General features: G+C 43.8%; 1 protein-coding gene across 1 annotated transcript; it reads left to right on the forward strand.

Moving 5' to 3' along the window:
- Window positions 1–1,322: 1,322 nt before the first annotated feature.
- Window positions 1,323–14,374, forward strand: LOC131109958 (ubiquitin carboxyl-terminal hydrolase 31-like). Its single transcript, XM_058062544.1, has 16 exons — window positions 1,323–2,585; window positions 4,567–4,704; window positions 4,816–4,904; window positions 6,035–6,127; window positions 6,210–6,345; window positions 6,422–6,572; window positions 7,139–7,319; window positions 7,407–7,518; window positions 7,616–7,710; window positions 7,896–7,973; window positions 8,197–8,326; window positions 8,462–8,581; window positions 8,653–8,878; window positions 10,451–10,609; window positions 10,864–11,016; window positions 11,090–14,374. Exons 1-16 carry the CDS (start codon window positions 2,019–2,021, stop codon window positions 12,514–12,516), a joined length of 3,855 nt encoding a protein of 1,284 aa, XP_057918527.1. The 5' UTR covers window positions 1,323–2,018; the 3' UTR covers window positions 12,517–14,374.
- Window positions 14,375–14,795: the final 421 nt, after the last annotated feature.

Raw genomic sequence — 14,795 nt, forward strand, 5'->3', positions numbered from 1 at the left:
TCACATAATCAGTTCACAGTTCCACATGTCCAAAAGGAGTAGGAAGAAGCAAAGCTTATTAAATCCTACCCCTCCATCTGGTACTTTTACAATCAGTAGATGTTACATTTGTTCACTTCCTGCTTTCCAAATAATTTTTTTAAAATTTTTTTGTCATGTACCGAAGTACGAGGGATATGAGCATCCAATGACATAATGGGTACCATAGTAAGTGTCAATATAGTGATATATATATATAGCACATCATGACTGGTTCAAGACTCTTCATCCTTGTTTTTAGCAAACATCAACTGCTTGTATTGTTTCTTGAATTGGCTCATCGTTGTGCATTGTTTGAGGGTCTTACTCAATCCATTCCATAGTTTGATTCCACATACTGAAATGCTATGGCTTTTTAACATAGTCCTAGCATATAAGTGTTTCAAATGTAGTTCTTCCCTGAGATCATATTTCTCCTCTCTTGTAGAGAAGTATTGGATGACATTTTTAGGTATACCTAAAATGGTTGTTTGAATTGGTTATTTTTAGCCTTAAGCATTATTTTAGCTGTTTGAAGATGAATCAGCAAGTTGAAGTATTTGTGATTTTAGAAATAAGGAGTTAGTATGTTCTCTGTAGGCGGCATTATGGATTATCCCTACTGACTTTTTTTTGCAGTACATTTAGCGAGTGAAGATTGCTTTTATAGTTATTAGCCCATATTTCCACACAATAAGTAAGATATGGTAGAACCAGAGAGCAATAAAGAGTGTGGAGTGATTTCTGATTGAGAACAAATTTTGCTTTGTTCAATATTGAAATATTTCTGGCCACCTTATGTTGTATATTTGTAATATGAGGTTTCCAGCTCATATTTTCATCTATTGTGATCCCCAGAAATGTATTTTCCTTCACCTTTTCAATGTCTACATATAGATCTGCACTACAAAGTTGAATGAGCTTAATTGTACACACAATGAAAATGTAATGCTCACATTTAATTGAAAATTATGTCCATTTTTATTAGTCTAGTTAATTTCGATCTTTGGACTGTGTGTTGCTGGTTTTATGAATTGACTACTGCATCAACATGGATCATCACTGAAGGTATCTGACAAGGATTTATCTCCACTTTTCTGATTTTTATGTAGCTAAATGTGCATATTTGACATAATCTGGCAGCATCTTGTGATTGGTGCTCATCTGGCTGGCCTTGGAGTCTGTATGGAGACTGATGGAGCATCATCCAGCATCCACCTGCTCGCCTCCAACATGGACCAGTGTTTGGCTGTGACGTCATCCGTCACCGCCCTGCTTGCTTGCCTGCCTGCAGTGTAGCTGCCTACAGATGAGGATGGAGACTATACAAGCGGCCTTGCCTTCAACTATTATCCCGAGTGGACGTTAAAGGACGCGAACGTTGACACAAGTGACCCCCCCCCCTCCCCGCCTTTTAAAAGCTCGAGAGGTGGAGGAGAGAAGAACCGTGCGACGAGATGCTCCGAGGCGGCGATAAGCGAGGGAGCGGTGGGCTGTGGCGCTCCGGACACGGGGTACCACCGACCACCGTGGAGGCTCTTTAGGGGAAGACATCCACCGGGTAAACGTCAACGAAATCAACCCAAATCCGATCATCGGGGTGGACTGGGAGTGCTGGGATACCTTCGGACCGGGTGGAGCCGAGCGATCGTGAATAAAAGATGAGGCACCCAGCTCCGGAGCCTCTCATCGGGTTGGTGTTTATGCATATACGCCGCTGAGGATCCACCACTCGCACCCCCATGACACGGGCCGTGTCGTATCCGCGCAGGAGATGCTGTGTGCGGCCACGCGTGTGAGCGGCGCCCTCGGTCGAGCAGGCTCTCCATACCGTCTTCATGTTGATGCAATCTGGCCGTCACGGTGATGCAAGCGGGCCGCCTGTGGACACAACAAGCAGGCCTTAGTGGAACACGGTGGAGATCACCACCGAGTGATGCTGCGTGGAGCTCTCCAAAGGATTTAAGTGAAGTTTCAAGCAACAACACAAAGTAGCCAACATGTCCAAAGTGGTCAGCAACAAAGAGAAGAAATCCTTCAGCAAGAAGCTCTTTCGGAGAAGTTCTGTCCGCTCCGTGGGCAGTTTCATGAACAGAGTTCTCCGGACTCTTTCCACTTTGTCTCATTTCAGTACTGACGAGCAGGTTGCCCACGACGACAAGGACGACGCTGCTTTGATCCCGACCACCACCGGGGGTTCGGTCCCGTCCGACGACAGCGACTGTGGGGGGTTCCCTTTTGGCGACAAGGTGCCCGGCGTGGCCGGGCTGAAGAATCACGGCAACACCTGCTTCATGAACGCCATCCTACAGTGCCTGAGCAACACCGAACTCTTCGCAGAGTACCTGGCCTTGGAGCAATTCCGGGGAGGGGGAGGAAGCGGAGGAGGAGAGGCCGGCAGTGGGACCGACACTAAGGCCAGTAAGTCCAACGGGGTTCTGGTGCAGAAGAAGAGCAGCCAGCAGCAACAACAGGAAGGGTCCGGCGAGGTCACTGAGCAGCTGTCCGGCCTGGTTCGGGCTCTCTGGACCTTTGAGTACACACCTCAACACAGCAGAGACTTCAAGGTATGTGTGCATCATAACATATCATAGCAATCTCCGGGCCTTCTGGAGATTGTGAGCCACACATTAACATATACTGTACATTATGTTCATTTCCATGGTTTGATTCTTAAAGGGGAACGGTGTTTCTTTCACTTTTCTATGCATTATAACACCAGAAAAGAAGTTAATATTCATTTATTTTCTCTGGAGCCTATACCAGCTGTCTTCGAGAGGCGGGGTGCACCCTGGACGAGTCGCCAGCCAGCCAATCACAGGGCACATATAGACAAACAACCATTCACACTCACATTCATACCTATGGACAATTTGGAGTCGCCAATTAACCTAGCATGTTTTTGGAATGTGGGAGGAAACCGGAGTACCCGGAGAAAACCCACGCATGCACTGGGAGAACATGCAAACATGCAAAACTCCACACAGAGATGGCCGAGGGTGGGATTGAACTCGGGTCTCCTAGCTGTGATGTCTGCGTGCTAACCACTCGACCGCCGTGCAGCCAAGTTAATATGAGCTACATAAATACACGCCATTGGGACACACCTATTTCGACAACAATGGTGTGTATTTATGCCATCACCAGACACCAGAGTTCAATGAGTTTCAACAGTCATCCTCAAAGGCAGCATTACGCCATTGTTGTCGAAATAGGTGTGTCCCAATGGTGTGTATTTATGTAGCTCATATTATCTAAGAATGTTTTATCATTTTCTATACATGCTGTGATCATGCATGAAGAAGTACATAGATGGTGACATGTAATACAGTATTTCATATGATTGGTAGCTAGTAGCCTGAATTTGCCCCAAACATAATCATGTGTCGGGCTGCACGGCGGTCGAGTGGTTAGCGCACAGACTTCACAGCCAGGAGACCAGGGTTCAGTTCCACCCTCGGCCATCTCTGTGTGGAGTTTGCATGTTCTCCCCGTGCATGCGTGGGTTTTCTCCGGGTACTCTGGTTTCCTCCCACATTCCAAAAACATGCTAGGTTAATTGGCCACTCCAAATTGTCCATAGGTATGAATGTGAGTGTGAATGGTTGTTTGTCTATATGTGCCCCGTGATTGGCTGGCCACCGGTCCAGGGTGTACCCTGCCTCTCGCCCGAAGACAGCTGGGATAGGCTCCAGCATACCCTGCGACCCTCGTGAGGAAAAGCGGTAGAAAATGAATGAATGAATCATGCATCAAAATGAATGTTATCAAGACTTGCGGTATCACATTCAAAATATTGCACAATTGGAAAAAATGAGGGTGAAAGGTTTTTCGGGGCCTAATAGGCTTAAAAACCAAGTCTGAGTGAGTACTAATGAGCCAGTAGAATCGTTATGCCTCTCATATGAAACCAGCGAGTTTGTTTTATGTAATATTTGTCCTATTTTTATCAGCAAATATGAAAAACTGAAGGTTTTTCTTAGAAATGCTGCCTTTGAGGATGACTGTTGAAGCTCATTGAACGTCTGGTGATGTCTGCCTCCTACTTGTCAGCTTTCATAACAGAACCTTGTCAGATTTTCACCTTGCAAACCCCTTCACCATGGCGAAGTGTTCTGCAAAGATGTAGCCCTTCTAGTTCTTAGTTTTGTCTGATTTCATCTCTTGCTAGTCCATACCAGAGAGGTGCTCCAATGACAAGGACTATCTATGTAACATGTTGTTTATTCTTAAAAGCATGCCTATTTTGGGCTGTTTTGGTTGCCAGCCAGAATATGAAGTGTCTGGCTGGGTTTAGCTGTATTGTGTTCCTAGCGACAGCCTCTAAATATGTACTATAAGGCAGCCATTGCAATAACAGACATATGTAGGTAGCTTCGATGACATGTGACCATGAGTGAGCAGAGGTGACTTTGTTGTGTGTGAAGGACACACTACTGTCAGCGAACTGCCACTTCTCCACTCATGCTCGTCATCAAACCGTGACGCACATGATATGACAAAGATGGCGTTTCTCTTGCACTAAAAAGAACGTAACTATATGTGCAGAACGTGGTGTCAAAGAGCGCTCTTCAGTTCAAGGGGAATTCTCAGCATGACGCCCAGGAGTTCCTCCTGTGGTTGCTGGATCGTGTTCACGAGGACCTCAACAACATCATCCACCCCAATGTGAGACCCCCCAGGACGGTAAACACCCTTGATGCTACAGTATTTGCATGCACGCAGTAGATTTGATTCATTATGCATGCATTGTCTAAAAAATACAAATAAAAAAACACACATTTTTTGTGTTTACAGCCTCCAGTAGAAAATGAGAACGCTCCTGAAGGATCCCCATTGCCAGCGCCTGGATCTTTTGTGCAGGAGCTTTTCCAGGCGCAATACAGGTAAAATACCATCTGTGTTTGTGAGTGACAAACACACACTAACCATATAAGCTGGACCGCCCTGTGGGACTCTCCATAGTAATACAGTATATGACACTGATGTTTGCCAAATGACGCACCGCTTTATGTTTTTGTCTGCAAATATCAGTTTATCTCTCTACGGATCGACTGCCGCTTACTGTAAAATCAAATTCAAACCAACCTATGTTTTTTTTTTACAGTAAAAACTGTAAAAAATAGCAATGTAAGGATAAACATTCATTCGTTCATTTTCTACTGCTTATCCTCACGAGGGTCGCGGGGGTGCTGGAGCCTATCCCAGTTGTCTTTGGGTGAGAGGCGAGGTACACCCTGGACTGGTGGCCAGCCAATCACAGGGCACATATAGACAAACAACCATTCACACTCACATTCATACCTATGGACAATTTGGAGTCGCCAATTAACCTAGCATGTTTTTGGAATGTGGGAGGAAACCGGAGTACCCGGAGAAAACCCACGCATGCACGGGGAGAACATGCGAACTCCACACAGAGATGGCCGAGGGTGGAATTGAACCCTGGTCTTGTAAGGATAAACAGTTCATAATAATAATATGCATTCCACTGTCTCCTTTTACCTTTTCCCCCCATGCTAGTTTAACCTCATTCTGATATTTTGACTTTATCATTACATTGTAACATTTGCAGGGCTGCACGGTGGTCGTGTGGTTAGCCCCACAGCTAGTGGACCCTAGTTTGATCCCACCCTTGGCCATCTCTGTGTAGAGTTTGCATGTTCTCCCCGTGCATGCGTGGGTTTTCTCCGGGTACTCCGGTTTCCTCCCACATTCCAAAAACATGCTAGGTTAATTGGCCACTCCAAATTGTCCATAGGTATGAATGTGAGTGTGAATGGTTGTTTGTCTATATGTGCCCTGTGATTGGCTGGCCACCAGTCCAGGGTGTACCCCGCCTCTTGCCCAAATACCCTCGTGAGGATAAACTGTAGAAAATGAATGAATGTACCCAACATTTACCAAATTTACCTTTCTTGTTTCTTTTTAAACACAATTCAACATTTAAAAAATGTTCCCCTAAAAGCAAACATCAACACATGAGTATGATGAGTATGATGGTGTTTCCTTGCAGATCCTCCCTGACGTGTCCTCACTGCCAGAAACAGAGCAACACGTTTGATCCCTTCCTCTGCATCTCACTGCCAATCCCAGTACCACATACACGGTACGTGTACACGCCCAGACAAAGGAATGCTAAAATTAGAGGAGGATGTCTATCTTTGACTATCTTTTCCTTCGTGGTGCAGGCCCTTGTACGTGACAGTGGTGTACCAGGGCAAGTGCTCCCACTGTATGAGGGTGGGTGTGGCCGTGCCTCTGTCTGGTACCGTGTCCAGGCTCAGACAAGCTGTCGCCCAGGAGACCAAAATCCCTGCTCAGCAGGTACTTCCTCGTTTGGGAAGCTTTTTGAATCTGTTTAGGGATGAAACCTGTACGCCACGCATTCATCTGTGCTCAGATCGTCCTCACGGAGATGTACTACGACGGCTTCCATCGCTCCTTCTGTGACGACGACGATGACCTCGAGATCATTCAGGAGAGTGACTCCATCTTTGCGTTCGAGACACCTGAGCTCTTCAGACCCGAACAGATCCGCTCGAAGAGAGGCGGTACACATTTGTTTTGATTTTGATATTTTTCCGGATTTTGAAAAATAGCGGTTGTCTTATATTCATTTCAGTATGGTAATTCTTTTTTTTATTTGTAATGTTAATAACGATTTAAATGATTATTTTTTTTTTAAAATAGGTCTTCAAAAAGAGAGGTTGTCTTATATTTGTGGTAATAGTATAAATTTTCTATAATTTACATTTAATGAGAATTCCATTGTGTTATTAATTTCACCTTTTGTCTTAATTTTGATATTGTTAAAAAAACAGGCTTTGAAAAATAGGTGTTGGCTTATATTTGGGTCATATAAAAAATTCTATTGAATATTTGTAGGGTTTTTTTTTTACATTTTTTGTACATTTAAATGATGTGTTAAGTTTTGAAAACCAAGGGGTCATCTTATGTTTTGTTTAATACAGTCATTAAATTGCATATTTTCAATTTTTTGGTAATTAAGATTTTTTTTAACATAAGATTTGATTATGTATTCAGTTTCATCCAAAAACAATAATTGTAATTTTGCATTGTTGTTTTTTTTTTAAATATATTTTTTACTTAAACACAGGGAGTCCGCATGCCAACCTCAACCAGAACAACTTGAAGTACGGTACAGACAACAATCGAATATCCACCCAAATCCAAGAGCCGACTACTCCGCCTCCTAGTCCCAATATGAACAGCGGGCAGGACGAGAAGGTGGTCTTGCTGGTGTGCAACCGAGCCTGTGCTGGCCAACAAGGACGAAGGTAAATAGAAAAGAAAATTATTGTGAATGATGCTTATTTTTCTGTCCTTTTGGAAAGCCTGAAAATGTGTTTTGGCAATTCCTTCAGGTTTGGGAATCCTTTTATACTTTACTTGGAGCGTACAGTCACATGGGATGTACTCCAGAAGGAAATTCTGGAAAAGATGCGGCACCTTTTGCGTCCTGGAGCCGTTGTCCAGGTATGGGAGACAATAAAATTACGCTCTGTAAACACTCACATATATATACTATACATGTATATATATTGTTAATTATTACACTCTTGTGTTCTTTTAGGTGGGGCCCTTCACTTTACGTGTGGTAGGTGTCGTTGGGATCACATATCTCCTTCCTCAGGAGGAGCAACCACTCTGTCATCCATCTGTGGAGAGGTAGGACCGTCTATCACCGCTAGGGGGAAGTGCTGCTCCTTTTGAATACTGTTTCTTTGTGTTGTGCCAACAAAGCATGGGAAATTATGCATTCTCATCTGTTTCATGAATAATTATGTAAAATTAAAACAGGTTTTAAGTCATTTAGGACAATAATAATAATAATAATATTCTTCTTTAAACAGAGCGTACAAGTCTTGTGGTCCTGGTGGGCCACCTCATGTCAAAATTGTTGTTGAATGGGACAAGGAAACAAAAGACTAGTAAGTAGCACTCAAGTACACATGCTGGCCAAAATATTAGGTACAGCTACACAAGCTAATGAGATGCAAACTGCCTTAAAATAATGATGAAATTATTATGTTTGTGGTTTGCAATGGGGTTGAACTGCACCATGTAAGGAAACTCAACACCACGACAAACCACACTGTAAATCATCCCTGCTAGGATGGTTAGACTTTTGTTTTTGTTTTTTTTTGCTTGCAGTCTTTTCAAAAGAACGGAAGATGAATATATCCCGGATGCTGAAAGTGTCCGTCAAGTGAAGGAGCAACACCTCCAGCCTCAGAGCTGTTCACTTGCTCAGTGCTTTCAACTCTACACCAAAGAGGAACAGGCAGGCTCAAACGCTGACATTCAATCAATAGTGGTTACTAATCAACGTCTTTGTCGGAGTGCTTGGAGCTTACTTTGTAGAAAACACACAGAAAAGGTTGAAATTCTAACTTTTCTATACATTTTCTGTCCCCAGCTTGCTCCCGATGACGCCTGGCGGTGCCCACACTGCAAGCAGCTCCAGCAGGGCAGCATCAAGCTTAGCCTATGGACCCTGCCTGACATCCTCATACTGCACCTCAAACGCTTTAGACAGGTATGGACTTAATAAAAAAATGCCTTCATTTTTCCATTCCTACAAATAAATAACCTAAATATGTTCATTAGGATGGGGATCGGCGCATGAAAATGCAAAACATGGTGAAGTTCCCCCTAACCGGCATGGACATGGCGCCTCACATGGTCAAAAGGAGCCAGAGCAGCTGGAGCTTACCCTCTCACTGGTCGCCGTGGAGACGGCCTTACGGGATGGGCCGTGACCCCGAGGACTACCTTTACGATCTGTACGCTGTGTGCAACCATCACGGGACGATGCAGGGAGGACATTACACAGGTATCACTGCCATGGAGATGAGAAAAATACCCTGTAACGTTGCAGAAAATAGATGGATGGACAGAGCTGGATGGATCATATTTAGCTGAATCGTCACAAAATTTGATACACCTCTTTAGGGTATACTGACAAGTACATGTTTGAAATTTGAGCAAGATTGGTCGAAAAATATGACTGCTATTAATCAAAACTTTTCAGTAAGTCATTGACCTTTGAGGATATCTGTATTAAGCAGGGGGCTGCACGGTGGACAAATGGTTAGCACGCAGACCTAACAGCTAGGAGACCCAAGTTCAATCCCACCCTCAGCCATCTCTGTGTGGAGTTTGCATGTTCTCTCCGTGCATGCGTGGGTTAACTTCATTTATTCATCTTCCAGGGATAATGTCTAGAGGGCAGTTCATAGGGTTTAGTTTTTGGAGTGTGGAGTAAGTGCATGCGTGGGTTTTCTCCGGGTACTCCGGTTTCCTCCCACATTCCAAAAACATGCTAGGTTAATTGGCGACTCCAAATTGTCCATAGGTATGAATGTGAGTGTGAATGGTTGTTTGTCTATATGTGCCCTGTGACTGGCTGGCCACCAGTCCAGGGTGTACCCCGCCTCTCGTCCTGAAGACAGCTGGGATAGGCTCCAGCACCCCCGCGACCCTTGTGAGGATAAACGGTAGAAAATGAATGAATGACTATGTATTAAGCAGAGGTCCCAAATTGCTGGAGAACCTCAGAAAGTCATTCTATATACGTATATAGATTGGTTATATAAATCTGGTTCTACCATATGTTACTTATTGTGTGGAAATATGGGCTAATAACTATAAAAGCAATCTTCACTCGCTAAATGTACTGCAAAAAAGGGTAGTAAGGATAATTCATAATGCCGCCTACAGAGAACATACTAACTCCTTATTTCTAAAATCACAAATACTTCAACTTGCTGATATAGTTCATCTTCAAACAGCTAAAATAATGCATAAGGCTAAAAATAACCAATTAGCTAAAAATGTCATCCAATACTTCTCTACAAGAGAGGAGAAATATGATCTCAGGGAAGAAGTACATTTGAAACACTTCTATGCTAGGACTACGTTAAAAAGCCATAGCATTTCAGTATGTGGAATCAAACTATGGAATGGATTGAGTAAGACCCTCAAACAATGCACAACGATGAGCCAATTCAAGAAACAATACAAGCAGTTGATGTTTGCTAAATACAAGGATGAAGAGTCTTGAACCAGTCATGATGTGCTATATATATATATCACTATATTGACACTTACTATGGTACCCATTATGTCATTGGATGGTCATATCACCTCGTACTTCGGTACGTGACAAAAAAAAAACTATATTAGGAAAGCAGGAAGTGAACAAATGTAACAGTTACTGATTGTAAAAGTACCAGATGGAGGGGTAGGATTTAATAAGCTTTGCTTCTTCCTACTCCTTTTGGACATGTGGAACTATGAACTGATTATGTGATGCATTCAATTGTAATCTGATGCATGTTCAAATGAAATAAAACCATTACCATATATTCGGTGATGACGGTACCCATTTTTCTCTATCTTGTAGCTCAGTGTAAGAACTCCATTGACGGACAGTGGTACTGCTTTGACGACAGCGACGTTCATCCAGTGTCAGAAGACGAGGTGTGCAAGCAGACGGCTTACATCTTGTTCTATCAGAGACGTGCCACCATCCCATCTTGGTCTGCCAACAGTTCTGTGGGAGGTATGTATTTTACCGCAATCGGGCTCTAACATGTTAGATATACATTCATAGATATAATATTGAAAAAAGTAACAGCTGGTGGAGTGCAAACAGACGCATCTGCCTCACAGCTTCTGAGTTTGCATGTTCTCTTGGTTCTTACGTGGTTTTACTCCTGGTACTCTAGTTTCCTCCCACAGTTCAAAAACGTGCATGTTATGGGACGCTCTGTCCAGGGTGGTTTACCTCCCTGATAGTTCAAAAACTGCCTTTAGGATCCACAAGTTCTTCCCTGTGTGAGCACTGGATCAGTCGCCTGATGGGTAGCCGCCCACCAAGCCAAGCCTCTTCGGGTTCCTCCAGACGAACCTCACTGGCGTCCCTTTCAGAGTCAGCTGAGTTTGCCGGGGAACGGAGCGAGGATGATGGTAAGTGTAGAAATTCCCGTCAATAAGGAGAGGCAGTCATGTATTGTTAATGTGAACCTGATCTACCTTGCAGCCTTATCGAGCCGCCCTGCGGTCAGAGGCATGCAGAGGCAGACTTTCTCCTCAAGGACTTCCATCGCTAGTCCGCTGGTGCTCAGTGAGAATGGCCAGAAACCATCCTGGTCTCACTCTGCTAAGCTGCAACTTCGGTCCAACTCCCCGTCGCGCTTCTCTCTGGAGTCCCACTCCTCATCGCCGACACTGGAAATGATCGGAGAGGTGGTTGATACCAAGTTGGCCGCCTCTTCTTTTAGTGGCTCCCCTAAGCTTGGAGGCAAGTCTGCGTTGGATCATAATCCCGGCAGTAAGAGGCTGATTGAGCAGCTCCACTCCAAAGCTGTGTCCCAAGCAGAGACCAGGCTCTCCATCCCAACAGGGGACAACAACAACCAAGTCAGCGGCGTTGAACAAGTCAGTCCTCGACATGGAGCTACTGCGAAGGAACTGAAGCAGAGAAACGTGCCTGCGGATAGTTCAGGTGTCAAACGAACCTCAGTAAAGACCAGCTTGGAAAGCGAAAGGAGCCCCAAGAAGCGTCCTGCTGCCTCCTCGACGTCCTCCAGCTCTCTGTCTCCTGCGTCCCCAGCCGTTGATAAGTCCCCAGCTCGAGCACAGACTAAAGGTGCTGCAAACAATCCGAAAGACAAGAGCGACGGAACCCCGAAGACCAGTAAGACTGGTTCCTCCAGAACAGCAACACCCTCCAAGAAATCATCCCAGACACAGGAGGGGTTACATCCTGAATCGGCGAGGAAGGGCAGTTCTCCTGGAAGTTCACACCCTCAGAGGAGGACCACTCCCAAAGGCAGCGGTGATAAAGTCTCAGCCTCAGGAAGGACTAAAGGAGCAGACAGGAGTACCAGCCGGGATTCACGGACCACCGCGGCGTCTGAGAAGAAGGTTAACGGTGGAGGTCCTCCATGTAGGTCGGGTATTGGGAGTAGAGTCGATGGTAGGCCAAGTCGCGCTGTGGAAAACAGGATGGTTGCACGTAGTTCTAGCAGCAGCTCCTCCATGACGAGTCTGCGATCCTCCAGTGTTGTCGTTCCCTCTACCGCCCCGGCGTCAAGAGCACCTCGAAGGAACAGTAAGACCGAGGACAAAGCCTTGTCCTTCTTCAAAACCGCCCTCAGGCCCAAAGACGCTCGTAAATCAGTGGACGGGGGCACGCCTGAGGATGGCGGCGGTGGGGATCCATTGAAAGAAGGCGTGACGAAAAAACCCCAGAACGCCACCTCCGAGGTCACCACAGCCAAGGACTCAAAGGTTTCCTCTGCAGCTAAACATTCACTGCTGCCGTCTGCGAAATCCAAACTGTCAGAAACCACCAACCAGGCTTCCTCTGCGAAAGACCCCGCCAAGAAAGAACCTGCCAAAAAGACCATGCAGTCCAGGAAAATCCCAATCAACTCCACACAATCCAGCCAGAGGTCCAAATGAAATCCATGTGAGGGTCTCGCTCTTACTTTCTCGTGCAGCTCCTTTCAGCGGTTACTGGTTACCAGCTGCCATACTGGAACACTTCCTGTCCACTTTGTTGTATACGTATTTAGGAATGGTTTTACCAAAGCACTTTGTATGGATTGCATTGATTTACAGGAACTACTCTGTGTTGTAAATACGCATGGGTTGCTCATGTATCGGAATGATTGCCTTGTTGTGTCCGTAGCTTAGCCGCAGGGAGTCTGTGGGGTGAAGCTTCGTTTCCGCCAGGCGGTACGTTTCGGTATGTGGATCGGCATGGGCAACATTTTTTTAACGACATTCTCTGTTGTGTTGACGTCATGAGCAGAAGCGAAGGTCTTTGTGCAGAAATGAGACACGATCAGTGGTGCCTCGAAGACTCCATGGCCGCCATTAATTAACACTTGATTAATGCTCGGGTATTAATTTACCCAAACCACAACAGGAATTTGAATGTGTGTAACAGAACCAATGTTGGAATAGCTGCTCAATGAGCATTAATAGTGCTGTTGAGTTAACTAACTTGCACTGATTTGCAATATTTTAAAGCGCATGCAGAGATTGATAAAGCCGCTGGATGCTGACAAATTAGTAGTGGTTGCCTACAGCCACAGCTGCCAATGTTTTTCAACTAAATTGAGACGCCAATGGTTACCAATAAGAGACTCGGTATTTATGGTGGGCGGAGCTGGACACACTGTTGCCCATTGTTTGGAAACGTCTGGCGGAAATGTGGATTTTTTTTTTGAGTGACAACGGAGAAATTAACTGCAAAGTCACCAAAGGGAGTTCAACGGCAGTTTTGTTTTTAAAACTTACTTCCCGAAATCCCTTTTTGCTCTCCTTTCAAGACGGGGAGACATAACGTGTCTAACGTGTCAACATCAGTGCCTCAGATAATCATAGTATTTATTGGATATTGTATAACTGCAGGTAACAGTTTATAAGTAGAACATTTATTATCATAAGCACTGAAAATGTCATTTGAAGTCACACCTATGTAACCTTAATCACTGTTTACACACACTTGATGTAGTTCTTGTGCAACAGACAGGCGGCTGGATGGCAAGCATGTATCAGTGGCGTTAATGGACATCACGTATGCGTTTATTTACTTGTAATAACAATGTTTTAAATCCTCAACATTTACTTCCGGCGCTCTCCGACTGCCACAACGTCTCAAACATTCCTCTTAAATAGAACACAGGGTGTACAAAGGTCACACACACATTTAACACAGTTGAGCACACACCAGCCACAATAATAGGTACACCTGCGCAGCCAATGAAATGGGTACAAATGCTGCAAAAGTAATATTGTTTTTGCGGTTTCATTATAAAGTATTATGAATATATTCTGAAATGATTACCTCGCTGACAACTTATTATCTTTGTATAAATAGTTGATATTCTGCAGGTGTACCTATTGAAGTGGCCCATGAGTCGGCATGTACATAGTGTGTTTGAGGCAACTCATTATCGCCGCTTCCTGCTCACGCAGCATCACGGTCCATGTGGGAAAAAAAAGAAAAAAAAAAGAAGAAGATGTTGCATGATGACTTGCTTATGCATGCACTCAACTATGCAAGCAAACTCTTGCTAACGGCCACCACCGCTGACTACGTTGAAAGCTCTTGGATGTGTACATAGTATTTCTTAGTGTTCTATTTTTACAACAAACAAAAAAAAAGCCAGCATCAGAGAGCATGTGGATGGCATTTCTTTATCGACGCTTTGTTTGCACAACTTCAAAACTAATATATGAAATTTTGTATGAATGTTAGCAACTGCTCATTTACTCCAAAGTAAAGGTCATCTCACTTGAAAATGAAGGATGTGCAGACATTTTTTATTCAACGCACACACCGTAGTCCATAGAGAAAAATACGGCTTGTTTTGTGTTATTAATATAATGCATTAATATTGCATATTCTTAACTGGCAACTAATTACAAAATTTATTAGATTTATTTATTAGAATGTTTGCTGGTTACCATAAAAATATGAATTATGAACTTAGTACATTTATTTACATTATGTTATACTTTATATAAAAATATTATTTTATTTTATAGGCTGCTACCATATCAGAAATACAATTACATGCATTTTATTTTATATACAAAATTATGAAAATTACTTTTTTAACACAAAATGTCTTTTTTATTTAATCAAAATTATTTTGTCATTTTTAAAATCAGAAACACCAGTTAATTTTTGTTTTTAAGTTTAGAATGTTTATTTAGTTTATTAGTGT

This window comes from Doryrhamphus excisus, chromosome 22 (assembly GCF_030265055.1).
Source record: "Doryrhamphus excisus isolate RoL2022-K1 chromosome 22, RoL_Dexc_1.0, whole genome shotgun sequence".
Taxonomy (NCBI): domain Eukaryota; kingdom Metazoa; phylum Chordata; class Actinopteri; order Syngnathiformes; family Syngnathidae; genus Doryrhamphus; species Doryrhamphus excisus.

What these genes read in the sequence shown, in the direction of transcription:
- LOC131109958 (XM_058062544.1), top strand. Translation starts at nt 2,019, where the DNA reads ATGTCCAAAGTGGTCAGCAACAAAGAGAAGAAATCCTTCAGCAAGAAG. An exon ending in GCTGGCCAACAAGGACGAAG is followed by an intron (nt 7,320 to 7,406) that starts GTAAATAGAAAA and finishes CAATTCCTTCAG; the next exon opens with GTTTGGGAATCCTTTTATAC. An exon ending in TCTACACCAAAGAGGAACAG is followed by an intron (nt 8,327 to 8,461) that starts GCAGGCTCAAAC and finishes TTCTGTCCCCAG; the next exon opens with CTTGCTCCCGATGACGCCTG.